Below are 12,159 nucleotides of genomic sequence, written 5' to 3' on the forward strand. Positions count from 1 at the left end.
AAAACTGAAGTCAAACCATTCTGTTTTTGCTTCAAATTTCGAAATTATACAGTTTAATTTAGATTAAAAACTGCTCATGTTGCATGTATGCATCATCTTTGTTTGGATCATGATTAAAATGCAGTGGTTGCCTCTCATTTTAAATGGAAAGAGCACAGACAAAGCCTTAGTTTGTTTATATGAAGAGATTTATTTTATTTGTGTTACTTATTTATTTGATTTGGGGCTTGTTTTTAAATTTCAATTTAGTTTAGTTATTTACATTTACATTATATTTAAATTTTGTCATTTAGCAGACACTTTTGTCCAAAGCGACTTACAAATGAGGACAATAGAAGCAATCAAAACCAACAAAAGGGCAGTAATATGCAAGTGCTATATTAGTATATTATTATAGTGTTATATTTCAATTTCACAAAGAAATGTGGCAGCATTTTGTCCAAGCAATAATAAAAGGACACATTTAATTTATAATTTGTCTTAAATCTCATTTTGTAAAAAATAAAATAAAATCGTGAATCGAATTGAATCGTGAAATCAAAATCGTGAATCGAATCGTGAGTTGAGTGAATCGTTACATCCCTAGAAGTAACAAATTTTTCATGGTTTAAGTTTCCATTTTAGTTAACAATAATTACCTATAATTACTATAATTATATTAATATAAACATAACGATAATTTATTTTAAGGATCAATTCTCACTATTAATTATTTGCTAATTAGCTTGCATGTTGGCTGTTTATTAGTACTTATAAAGCACATATTAATGCCTTATTCTGCATTACCATATTTTAGATCCCTTAATCGTACCCCATTTGCAGCAAATTAGGAGTTTATTGAAGCCAAAGTCATAATTAACTGGAATTGGTCCCTTATCTAAAGTGTGACTATATAATAATATATAGCATTACATTATTAATTTGAATGATATATTATATAATTCTAAACTCTTTATATTTCAGTCAGTATCGATAAGTTTAGTGTAATTTAAAAATGATTTGAACACATGTACTGTGCCATTAGCTTAGCAACATGGTAACACCGCACTCTCTTTAGATCACCTCCGAGTCAAATTTTCTGTGTGCTTTCCAAGAGGACTGCTATTTATATGATGCATGGAGTTGCTGCCTATGTAGAGCTTTCCAAATCGGTCACTTACAAAGTCCCATTCCAGTTAGGATGCAGTAGACAGTTGACAGCCTCACTAGGTTATGGAACAGAGCTGGTATCTCCAGTAAGAGGGCAAAAAAAGACTCAATGTCATTGTGCATGTGAATCTACACTGTCTGACAGTAAACAAACAGAAACAAAAGAAGTAGTATATGGTACTCACAGTTGACTGTTACTCTCACGGTCTTGGTGTCGGGTGAAGCGATGTCATTTTCGGCGCCGCACTCATAGTCCCCAGCTTGATCCCGAGTGATGCCTGTGATATTTAAATACTCCCCGCTTTCGTACTTCCTGGCTGTGAACGCAAGAAAATAAACAAGCACAATCCTTCAGAAACGTTCTTCTGCAGGCATGTATTAATTAATGTTTAAATGCTTAAAGGTACAAACACCATTGAGTCTCAACAGCCAGTAAAAGATGTCCAAGTGCACCCAGAAAACTGAAAAAAGCTTTATTAAGGCACATAACTGCATTGTTGGCTAGACATCCAGTGGGAAGCATCTCCCCTGTGAGCCTGATTCACACAGTGAGGAATATTATTGGAGTCAAATACTGTGAGGAAATCAGAACTGTGCCAATATGACAAATATGACTTGAGGTCCTTGAGTAATGAGAGGCAATATAGCACAGCGTGGGGCTGCCACGCTTCTACTGGACTAAAAACCTCCCCAGGTTCCCCAGACCAGATCCAACCTTATTGTAATATTCCTCAGTGAAACCTATTTATATCCCACTTTACAGTGAGGTGAATATCTCTCATGGTACAGAGAGGTAAATCCTGCACTGGCATATGGATGAGAAGCCTCTGACTCAGCAAAACCCCCACAGAATAAAAACAGCACGGAGAGCGATGCAAAAAAAGGAGGATGGAGAGGCTTTAGGAGGGGTGTGTTTTTACCAAGTCTTTTGTAAAGCATCATAGAGCTTCAAGATCCGACATCAAGAAAGCTTTAAAGGGATAGTTGGTTACCCTAAAAACAAAAATTGTGTCATCATTTACTCACCCTTATGCATAGCAGTTTTCCATGCAATTACAATGAATAGGGATTGTAGTGTTTTATGCATTACATTGCAACTCTTCTGAAGCCATATGGGAGCTTTGTATGAAAAACAGATGGGTATGTATATTTTTATTCATTGATATCGCTGTCCAGTCAGCTGGTAACAGCTGAGATATGATTTGAGTCAGTTGATCTTGAGAACCAGATCAATCTGAGTAAAGAAAGAATCATTCAGATTGTTTTTGTACACTGGATCAACTGATTCCTTGAAAGGATCTGACTTAAAAGAATGATTCTTTCAAAAATCAGAAATCACTACTTCTGTCATAATCTGAAATTTTGATCTGTTCCTTGCACAAATACCATTCTGACTAGCTGCTACAACACTGATAGAAACACAAGAGCTCCAAATTATTCCATGCTTTTGTAATTTGCATGAATATTTGTGTGTTGCATGAAAACAATTACCTCTGTATAGCAGGTAACAAACTGAACAATTGAACAAAATAGTTTTCTTTGGGGTTATCAAGGAACTGACTAAGATGTGTATCTGAGCTGACAAGGTGCTATTTGGCTCCCAATGCTTTACAAATGAATAGAGGCAAAGACTGTAAAATAGGACAAATTGTATCAAACACATTCATGCTAAACAACCCATATTTGGCTATACAAAGATGAAAAGGCAGTTGGACATCAGAGCAAAAGAAGTAAACATCATAGTATGAGATTGTTCACCCATCAAGATTTAAGCTATAAAATGTAGTTAACTAAACTGAATTGTTATTGTTACCTAAAACTAGTTTCCGTTAATTTAAATAAATCTAAAAATAAATCTGAATTTCATGGTTTTTTTAAGTTTAATTTTTTTTCAAAATTTTATACTGTTTAAATGTTATACTGTTCTGATATACAGTGACACCAAAAATGTATTTGGACACTTGAGCCACTCTTTAAAAAAATGTATAACACTGTAATGTAATTGCATTAGATTGCAGAATGCCAAACAAAGTGGCATTTATTTGAAATAAAAATAGCCTGTGCATACTTTAAGCTAAATATTTTCCAAAAGTATTTTCTTAATAATACATCATTTTAACAAGGTGCTAAAACACCTGTGAGAAAAACGACTTCAACCATCTAAATGAAAAATGACCAGTTAGTCAAATATTGCAAAAATAGCAAAGAAAAGTGTTGTTTGTGAGAAAAGCTATTTATTTACAGTTATCACTTGGTTTGATCTTTTGTATGTAATTAAATGAAAACCACACTCACTTAATTATGTATACTTTTTCAGGGCAAACTGTTTTAAATCACAGCAATGGCAGTCGTCACATTATCAAAACAACTGTTCCAGGTAAAAGGCAAACTTACAAAATTAACAAACATTGACTACAACTTACCATATTTCTTCCTCCAGCTAAAAACCAGAGGGATCTTTATCAGTGATTAACTCACTCCATAATTCCCTTACTTCAGTGATTTATTTTCTTTTTTCTAACAGAGACTTCACAATGAGCCATCATTTATCTTACTGATTACACCAAAAGTGGAAATTACCAAGGTTTAGTGACATTTAATAAAGAATGGATCCCTTCGTGAAATCAACCTTTGTTTGCTATAAACCAAAAAAAAAAAAAAAAACACAAACTGGAGCATCTTAAAGGCTTAATAGACACCGATTACGTGCCAGAAATACATCGACCGCCTCCCGAATTGTGCATGTTAAGAGTTATTTGAAAGCTCAAGAGAGACTTGTCGTAGCCTCTGGGAAATGTCACTCCAACCAAATTAGCCAAATCACAGCAAGGTTAATCTAGGATTCCACATTGCTCTGTGTTAAGTGCAGTCACAGTAAGCACTTTCCCCACATTGTGTAAAGAGCACAAAGTACATTTCCTTGAGGTCTGCCTGCTACTGATATGATGAGTGCTGGTGAAGAATACATTATGGGTTAAGGTGGCAGTTCTCTGTACATCTCTTCCATTAACCCGTGAGAGAATACTGCGGCAGCCCAAATGTTGCATTATGAGAGGTTTCCCCCAGGCATTCATTGAGTTGTCAACAATGAACCATCATTCAACCGCCACACATACTCACTCGCTCGATCTCGCACATGCACCTGAACCACCTCCACTTTTTCCATTTCCGGTATCTCACCTTAACCCTGATAGCCTCCTCATTGTCCCAAAGTGCCCCAAAACAATTGCTGAATATCTGTCCGAGCACTCTTTAAGAGCTGGTCATTGTATTGAAACCATTTGGCGATGTTTACACAGACTGTCAGTGCTGAGAACAGAGCTATTGTTCAGGAAACAATAAACCAGAGTAAAGACAATTTTGGGAGGCAGAGGCACGAACAAAGGATTGACAAAGGACAATTGAACGCTTCACTGTAGCCTTATCATATGAGAAAAAAAATCAAATCTGAAGTGTTATAGTCAGCTATTTGAAAGGTCAGAGTTCCTTATATCCCGAGGCCTTAAATCACAATGGAAAAAGCTTATGAAAGCATGTTTGGGATCAAGCGTGCTGGGCCAGGCTATACAGAGAGCGTGAGGCCGCCCTGTAGCCTCACTACGTCTCTATATAGGGCTCGCTTTAGGATCTATCTTCATCTAGTCAACAGCATTTGAAATCATGTCTGTAAAGCAATTTTAAATGCCCTGAGTACTGAAAGTATTAAAAGAGTGTGATTTAAAGCTTAGACAAGGAATCGCTCATTTAAAGTTCTTTAGTTCTCATTTAAAATCTACAGCGGTGAGAGTGTGCTGTATTTGCGAGTCAGTTTAACACGTTCGTACGTAATGTATGGTTCTAGCACAAGTATGTTTTAGAAACTGAAGCGCACATTATTGACAGCATCTAAAACAAGCATTTTACTTATGATCAGCTTTAGTAACGTATCATTAATTATTGAATTCATGGAATTAATAGGTTGACATTAAATATGTTCAACAGCATCATATTTACTTAATGTATTTATGTAATCTGACATTTTATCGGTTTTATTCGGTACTGTGTATCATAGTTAAATGTGACTATGGAAATATACATTTGTAACAAAGGATTCACACTGTATTTTAGATTATGTCAGTACATCCATATTGTATCTTGTTCACTAAAATCTGTATTTAAACATTGGGATAGTTATCACGACAATGTTTTATTCATTATTTACTCACCCTCATATCCTTCTAAACCCACAATACTTTGGTTAATCTTCCAAACACAAATTTGACTATTTTTAATGTAATCTGCGAGGTCTATGTCTATTCATTGAAAGTCCACATAATTAAATCTTAAAAGATCCAAAGAGGTTATAAAGGCATTGTAAAATGAATCCACAAGAATCGAGTGTTTAATCCAAGACTCAAAAAAATCTGCTAAAATAGGGCACAATGTAGGAATTTTCCTTATTTTTCTTTTTTTGTTTTACCTCCATTTTGAATTTTGCACTTTATTGTACTGTGTTTTAGGGTTAACGTAAATGTCCATAAAATTAATGCATAATGTCCCAGTAATGAGCTGCCAGTGCCTTTTCTGTTATTCTACAGATTTTTTTGTGAAGAGATATGATTGCTTTATATGATAAACAGATTTAATTTTGGCTTTTTATTCCATGTTTACCATATGTGATTACCACTCAGGTTTCATTAAAAATAAGATTAACCAAAGTCTTATGGGTTTTGGGTGACATGAGGGCGAGTAAATTATTTTATTTTTTTTTTGTGTGGGGGGAGGGGGCGGTGGGGACTATCCTTTGTGCATACTAATGCGATCAAGCTGCTCAGGCAACTACCATTTATAACAAATGCTTCCTGGGGACCAGACCTTTGAGTCAGATTGAAATCTGTTCATCATTACAAGTCAGAGGTCTTTGAGAGGTCTTAACTGCATAATGTATTTAAAAGGTCTTTAAGACTAATTACCTCATTTATATTGATGAAAAGTCTATATTCTAAGCAACAATGAGAGGCACAGAAGTCAAAGGTCTGATGACACACACGTATAAGGCCAAATGCACTTAAGAGTGTTTCGGCAATTAAATCTAGTGGTGCTAGGTTGCAGGTTCAGCCTCCTGCAGGGTCATTCAAGAACCACTGGAAATCACAGTCCAGGAGCTGCTGTGATTACAGCTCTGACGATTACCACAGTACTGCCATATGTGCACCAAATACTGTTACACGTGATGGTGTGCAATAATGTATTCAGTCTGAACATATTGGCTTGTCCAGAGAAAAAATGAATACATTTGTACATTTGTAGAAGTTTCAAACACAGTTTTTGTGTCGTTTTGACTTTGCTCTCTGTCAGCATGTGAATCCTTGACAATATCACAGCGACTATTTAAATACTGTAAATTAATCTTTTCAGTACATCACAACCTTCAGTGGCAGAAGCAGCAGTATCTTAAAAAAATGTTCTATTGTCACTGGCTCTAACTCATTGTCATTCTCTCTGCCCACACAGAAGTTAATTAGGCTGAAGAAGAATAGTTCAGACAAATGGCTTTCAGTCACATCTGGGCCAGACTGAATCTGTTGACCATAAGTGAAAGTTCACCATTTGCAGGACGGTTTGTCTGAGGACTTTTTTTTTTTTTTTTAATTACTGGCACACTTATCATCTGGTTTTAAGTGTTTCTATAATTTGAAGTATCCTACCTTTGGTAAGTAGTGGTTTCATGACACTTCAAAGTCTTTAGATTAGAATCTCAAAAAGCAATTCGATCACAAAACACACTGGAGAATGAAATAAATATAGCAGTCCAAAGATAAGTGCAGCTGACTTCAATAAAAATTCACATGCACTCAAATATACTGCTGTGCACTGAATTTTCAATTCGCTTTGAAAATATGCCAAAGTTTTTGCTTTAACAGCTGAATATAAACTATGAAAGGTAAAAATGAGGTTGATGTACCCTCACATGTTGTTTACCCTGCAGCAGAGTGATAACTTAAAACTAAGAAGTCTTTCTGAGAACAACAGCAAATTGAAGCGATAATTGATTAAAAGCCTTTTCCTAAACTCAGTTCACTATAGAGGGTTTAAAAAAGAAACATCTTAGTTTCATCATAATCTTTTGAGCCTCTAAACTCCAACACACTGAACAACTTGGACAGACATTCCTGCTGTGTTTTGAAGTCAATGTCAAATTCTGTCTAACTTATTGTGACGTATTTTAACTGATTTGAACTCACCTGATGGGGAGATGTGTCTCCAAGAGATTTTGGGCTCTGGTTTCCCACTGGCTGAACAGATGAATGAAACATTGCTGCCTTCGTTTACCGTAATGTCCGATGAAATGTCATAGATTTTGGGAGGAACTGTGGAACAAAACAAACAGTTAGATACACAAAGCTGCAAATGAGCTCAATGCCAAAAGCCTGGATCAAGAAATTCAAGTATGTGAACAACAACAAGAGACAAAAACACAATGCTACTTTATCCCAATAAGGTCACAGGTCTGTCATTCATATTTTGAATGAATAAGTGTTTTCTTTTATTTGGCATTGTTCACATTGTCTAATGATTGCTGATTGGCTAAAAGCAGCTGTAGTTTTAGATCTGCCCAACGCAAAAGTCATTTTCATTGTTACAGCAAGACCAAAACCCACAAAAATCAGTAATTTGTCTTTAGAATGATGTTCTAAGCATCTGTGCCAAATTTCATGAAAATCTGCAATTTTATTAAGGAATTACAGCCATTTATATGAAAATCTTATTCCACTGGTTTCATTCTGACAGGATGAAAATTCCAGGATAAAGTGTAATTATAAAGTCTAAGTGTAATATGATTTAATAAGTGATAATATGGGTATGCATAGTCCATAAGCCAAGGAGCCTAGTGATATAAAATGTTTCATGAAGCATAACCAAAAACTATAACTACATTATAATGGCGTTTCTGCTATCTACCATGGTTCAGTATTTTCCACAACATAATAATGCTGACAAAATTTGTATGATTCCCAGTGTTTCCTGCTTGGACCTCTAAAAAATATAAGAAAGAAGAAATTATTTGGTATTGTCAAACATTTTCTAATGAAATGTCTGATTTGGAATGCTTCATGGAACATTTTGGTGATAAAACTACCTTGATCGTTTTCTGGTAGATATATAGAGGGTAACTAGCCACTGTTGCATGATGATATAATGTGTGATGGTGCACCTCACACTCAGCTACAAACTAAAAAAAAAAAAATCTAGATGTAAATCTATCTTTATTCCACCTTTCATCACACAGGGCCTCCACTCTTTCTCAAAACCACCATGTCAGTTGTCAAGGGGTTTATGAATAAATGTCTGACCTCCTGGTTTTGCTTTCCTACATAAAAAGGCAATAAACTGTCAGGACTCTGCAAAATCAGCTATTCCCTTTGTTCATTTTTTGAGGTCTGACTGTGATTCTGTGCCAGGTTGTTTGAAGTGGATTGCATTTAACTAAACTGGTTCTGATTCTTTGACTCCCTCCTCACAATATAACATTCTAAACACCATGCATTACTGAAGATTCATGTATAATGACCAAACTTTCTCAAGAGCTATTTATATATGTTCTTCTCAAACAGTAAATGGAGTTGTAATTAACTTTTATTTTATTTAAATGTCAATTAATAGTTCTCCTGACGGGCAGACTCCCCATTGCATCCATGCATAACCAGACACAATATATATAATCATGAATGATCGCTATTATAGAATAAGCAATACTCATCTGGGGGAAATCAATTAGAAGAAAACAAGACACTGACGGAATTAAAACAAAATCCTTTAAAGCATGCTGAAGAGGGCATAAGGACACCAAACATTCAGCCATTTGTCACCATGCAAAGAAACAGCAATGTTATTTACTCCTACACTATTTGATCTCCAGTTTAGGTCTTTCTTATCTTGGTTTTTATAATCTGCTGGCGCTAAATGGTTGAGCTGAAATTCTAATATGAACCCTTTCATTGTTTGAAAGCACTCCTCTGACTGTCATGCTCTTCACTGCAGGTTTACTTGAACTTCCTCCCACTGTTGACAAATGTCCACAATCACTGATAGCACAAATGGAAAATGTTGCATTCGTCGCCTGATCATATCTGCCTTCAACAGGATCAAGACCCTATTAGTCAATGCCTGAGGAGTCAGGTACCGGCCTTTTAAATGAGATGTGGGGCCTCTGCAGATCTTTAAACTGAACATGCAGTTTCATAATCTTGCCATATATTCTAGAACTTTCTCGGTAAATGCTCACCTTGAGATTTGAAGTCTTTCATTACTGTTTTTTTTCCAGACACTTCTTTACTTCTACAATGCAATAATGGCAAAATTGTGTCGAAACAATTGAGCTTTTTGAGCTTATAAGTTGGTGGGGAAAAAGTCCCAAGGATTTGGTGCATTGAAAAATATCTCTCATTACAGCCCAAGACAGTTTTGACTTTCATTACTGGTCTTGTGTGTACCACCTGTGAATACAGAGTATATTATCAGATGAAATGAAACCCTCTCTGTATTTTCAAGTAGCTGAAAAGCCGAAAGGACCGGTATGCCTTGACACTCCACTGAACACGGCAGCATAAACAGATGCAAAGGTCAACAACCCATACCGGTATGCTCTTTTAACTATCACTAAGTTCATAATGAAAGCACGTGTTATTTAATCTCAAGCTCAAGGTCTGACCACGATTTGACTTCTATGAATCCTTTCTGAGCGTCAACCTCGACGCTTTCGGCCATAGTTATTTTTAACCTGTTTATTTCCACTCAGCCTGTTCAATTGGTAGGGTAATGATGACAAGAGAAAAACAAGACAACGTTAAGCCCTACCCCAAGGCCCTATTCAAGACAACCTGATGCTTTGTTTTCCGTTTAATTCATTAACTGCTGCACGATTGTCATGTTTGCCCATTCCACTCTAATTCTCCCTCCTCTCCTCGGCGGGAGGCGCTGAGATGGAGCTGCCACAGCTGACGGGGAAGGCATTATCAGTCTCTCAGCCCCAGAGTGAATAAATAAGCCTCTAATGACGCCACCTTGAATTACTGAAACGCTTACAGCTATTAAAATGCAGCGTTTCCTCTGAATAAAGTGGAGCACATGGCTTGCCTTTCTACAAATTCTGACAGGTTCTCCAGGGCTGACTGCTGCCACACAATTTCAAGACCCTATTGCTTCACACCTACTGCCAGCCCACATTCCAATTACAGAGCTGAGGGAAAAGTGGGCTCCTGTCATAATGCAGACTAGCACAGGCAAAGAGCCGAGCAGAGACAGGCAAAGAAATCATATGCAGTCTTATCTATTTGTTGTCTTCCGGCTGAAAAGGAATGAAAAAACAAAACAATAAAGTTAAGGCTGCTGTTCAAAAAATGGACTTGTATGTTACAGTATCGTCTAAATATTTATAGCATAAATGAGGTGAATTTTGATTTTATATATGAGGCCTCTGCATGGTAAATTACCAGTGGAATAGGCAGTACAATAAAAGATGCACTCTATTGCACAGCTGAGCCCTTCATTAACCTTTAATATCTGTTGCATGCCATGCCAAAAATACAGAGACCACTGTAAATTAATTTCCCCTATCCTTTCCACAAGAACTGTTGACTTATATTTAAATGACAAAGTAAAACATACTATACTACTGTTGAAATCAGAGTTTTCACACTAGAGCTTTTAGTTAATTTGGTCTTTTTTTTGTGAACTTTGGCGTGCACAAGTTTGCCTGAAGGAGGCATGGTTCATTTGGACTTCAGCATGATATGCAGTTGGTTTGAATGCAGTTGGGTTTAATGTGTGGAAGTGAACCAATGTTGATGACGTATAAATGTCTATTATACAATAATGTATTTCTAATTGCTACTATTCTCCACAGAAATTGCATTTTAGCAATTACAAATCAGACACATAAGTGCTGTTCATTCATTTTTCTTTATGGTAGTAAAACCAAAGGGAGTAAAAAAGGTGAATGTTTCCATTTCTTTTACCTTCTCCTCTAAAAATACAGCATTATGTATCTAGTTGTAAACAGTTGCTTGCACTGTATCATATCGATGATGCAAATGAAATCTACTGCAGTTTGGAGTCAAATAATATAAATCAGTCAGAGGAGGAATCAAAAAATGGATACGGACAAAAAAAAAATTAACTCGTGTGAAAAGCCTTCAGTTTGATAACACTGTTATGAACTACTTGTAAGACAAAACATACCAGTTAAGAAGCTGTTAGGATAGACATTACATTCATTAAATTAAGCTGAAAGAGAAACGGAGGGTAAGTAACAATTTGAACATAATAATAAACTCCTGTGTGTCCTGAACAACCCTTGTGACTCACAATGCGGCTCTGTTCCAAACGCTAGCAAGCTGCCAACATAGGCAGCACTTGAAGAAATCATAGGCACAAACCCAATGCTACGGCTGTTTGAAAAGGTAGGAAGCATGCTTATTCTGCCTTCAAAGATCTTTTTCTGAACCAAAGGAAAAAAGAAAAGGAAAGAAAAAAAAACACATCACATGTATTCTTCAATAAAAGGTGTTGTAAGATGGTATATATAATTTATGCAATGCTGAAATCATTGATAAAAATAATTCAGTCTAATTAAAAAACATAAATTATACTAAATATTTGTGTGCGCTATTGTATATATTTTTATGCTTATTACAGTATTATTTTGTTAGCCTAGCAACATGCTAACACCAAATTAGCCTTGTGTTGCTAACTTGTTTCAAATCAGTTAAGATGCTGCCCTAAAGAAATGGTTCACTGCAAAATAAAAATTTGCTTCAAATTCACCCTCAGGCCAGCCAAGATGTAGATGAGCTTGTCTTGTCATCAAAAAAGATTTGTTGAAAAATTATCATTGCATCACTTGCTCACCAGTGGATCCTCTGCAGTGATGCGAACGAGTGCCGTCAGCTGATAAAACTATCACAATATTTGTGAAAAAAGTCCATCCCATGTTATCTTCTTACATCAAAATCCACCAACATTTTTATC

At 36.0% G+C, this 12,159-nt stretch overlaps 1 protein-coding gene across 3 annotated transcripts in view; it reads right to left on the reverse strand.

Moving 5' to 3' along the window:
* The window catches only part of LOC107585169 (neuronal growth regulator 1-like), a 129,675-nt gene that overhangs the window by 78,822 nt on the left and 38,694 nt on the right, over positions 1–12,159 (reverse strand). For all 3 annotated transcript variants that reach the window (XM_016272071.1, XM_016272070.1, XM_016272069.1), the window contains exons 3-4: positions 7,374–7,499; positions 1,335–1,466 (exon numbers count right to left, since the gene is read on the reverse strand). In XM_016272071.1, the coding sequence (XP_016127557.1) occupies positions 1,335–1,466; positions 7,374–7,499 (258 nt within the window). The remainder of the gene's footprint in view (positions 1–1,334; positions 1,467–7,373; positions 7,500–12,159) is intronic.

This window comes from Sinocyclocheilus grahami, unplaced genomic scaffold (assembly GCF_001515645.1).
Source record: "Sinocyclocheilus grahami isolate Dianchi unplaced genomic scaffold, SAMN03320097.WGS_v1.1 scaffold67.1, whole genome shotgun sequence".
NCBI classification, from domain to species: domain Eukaryota; kingdom Metazoa; phylum Chordata; class Actinopteri; order Cypriniformes; family Cyprinidae; genus Sinocyclocheilus; species Sinocyclocheilus grahami.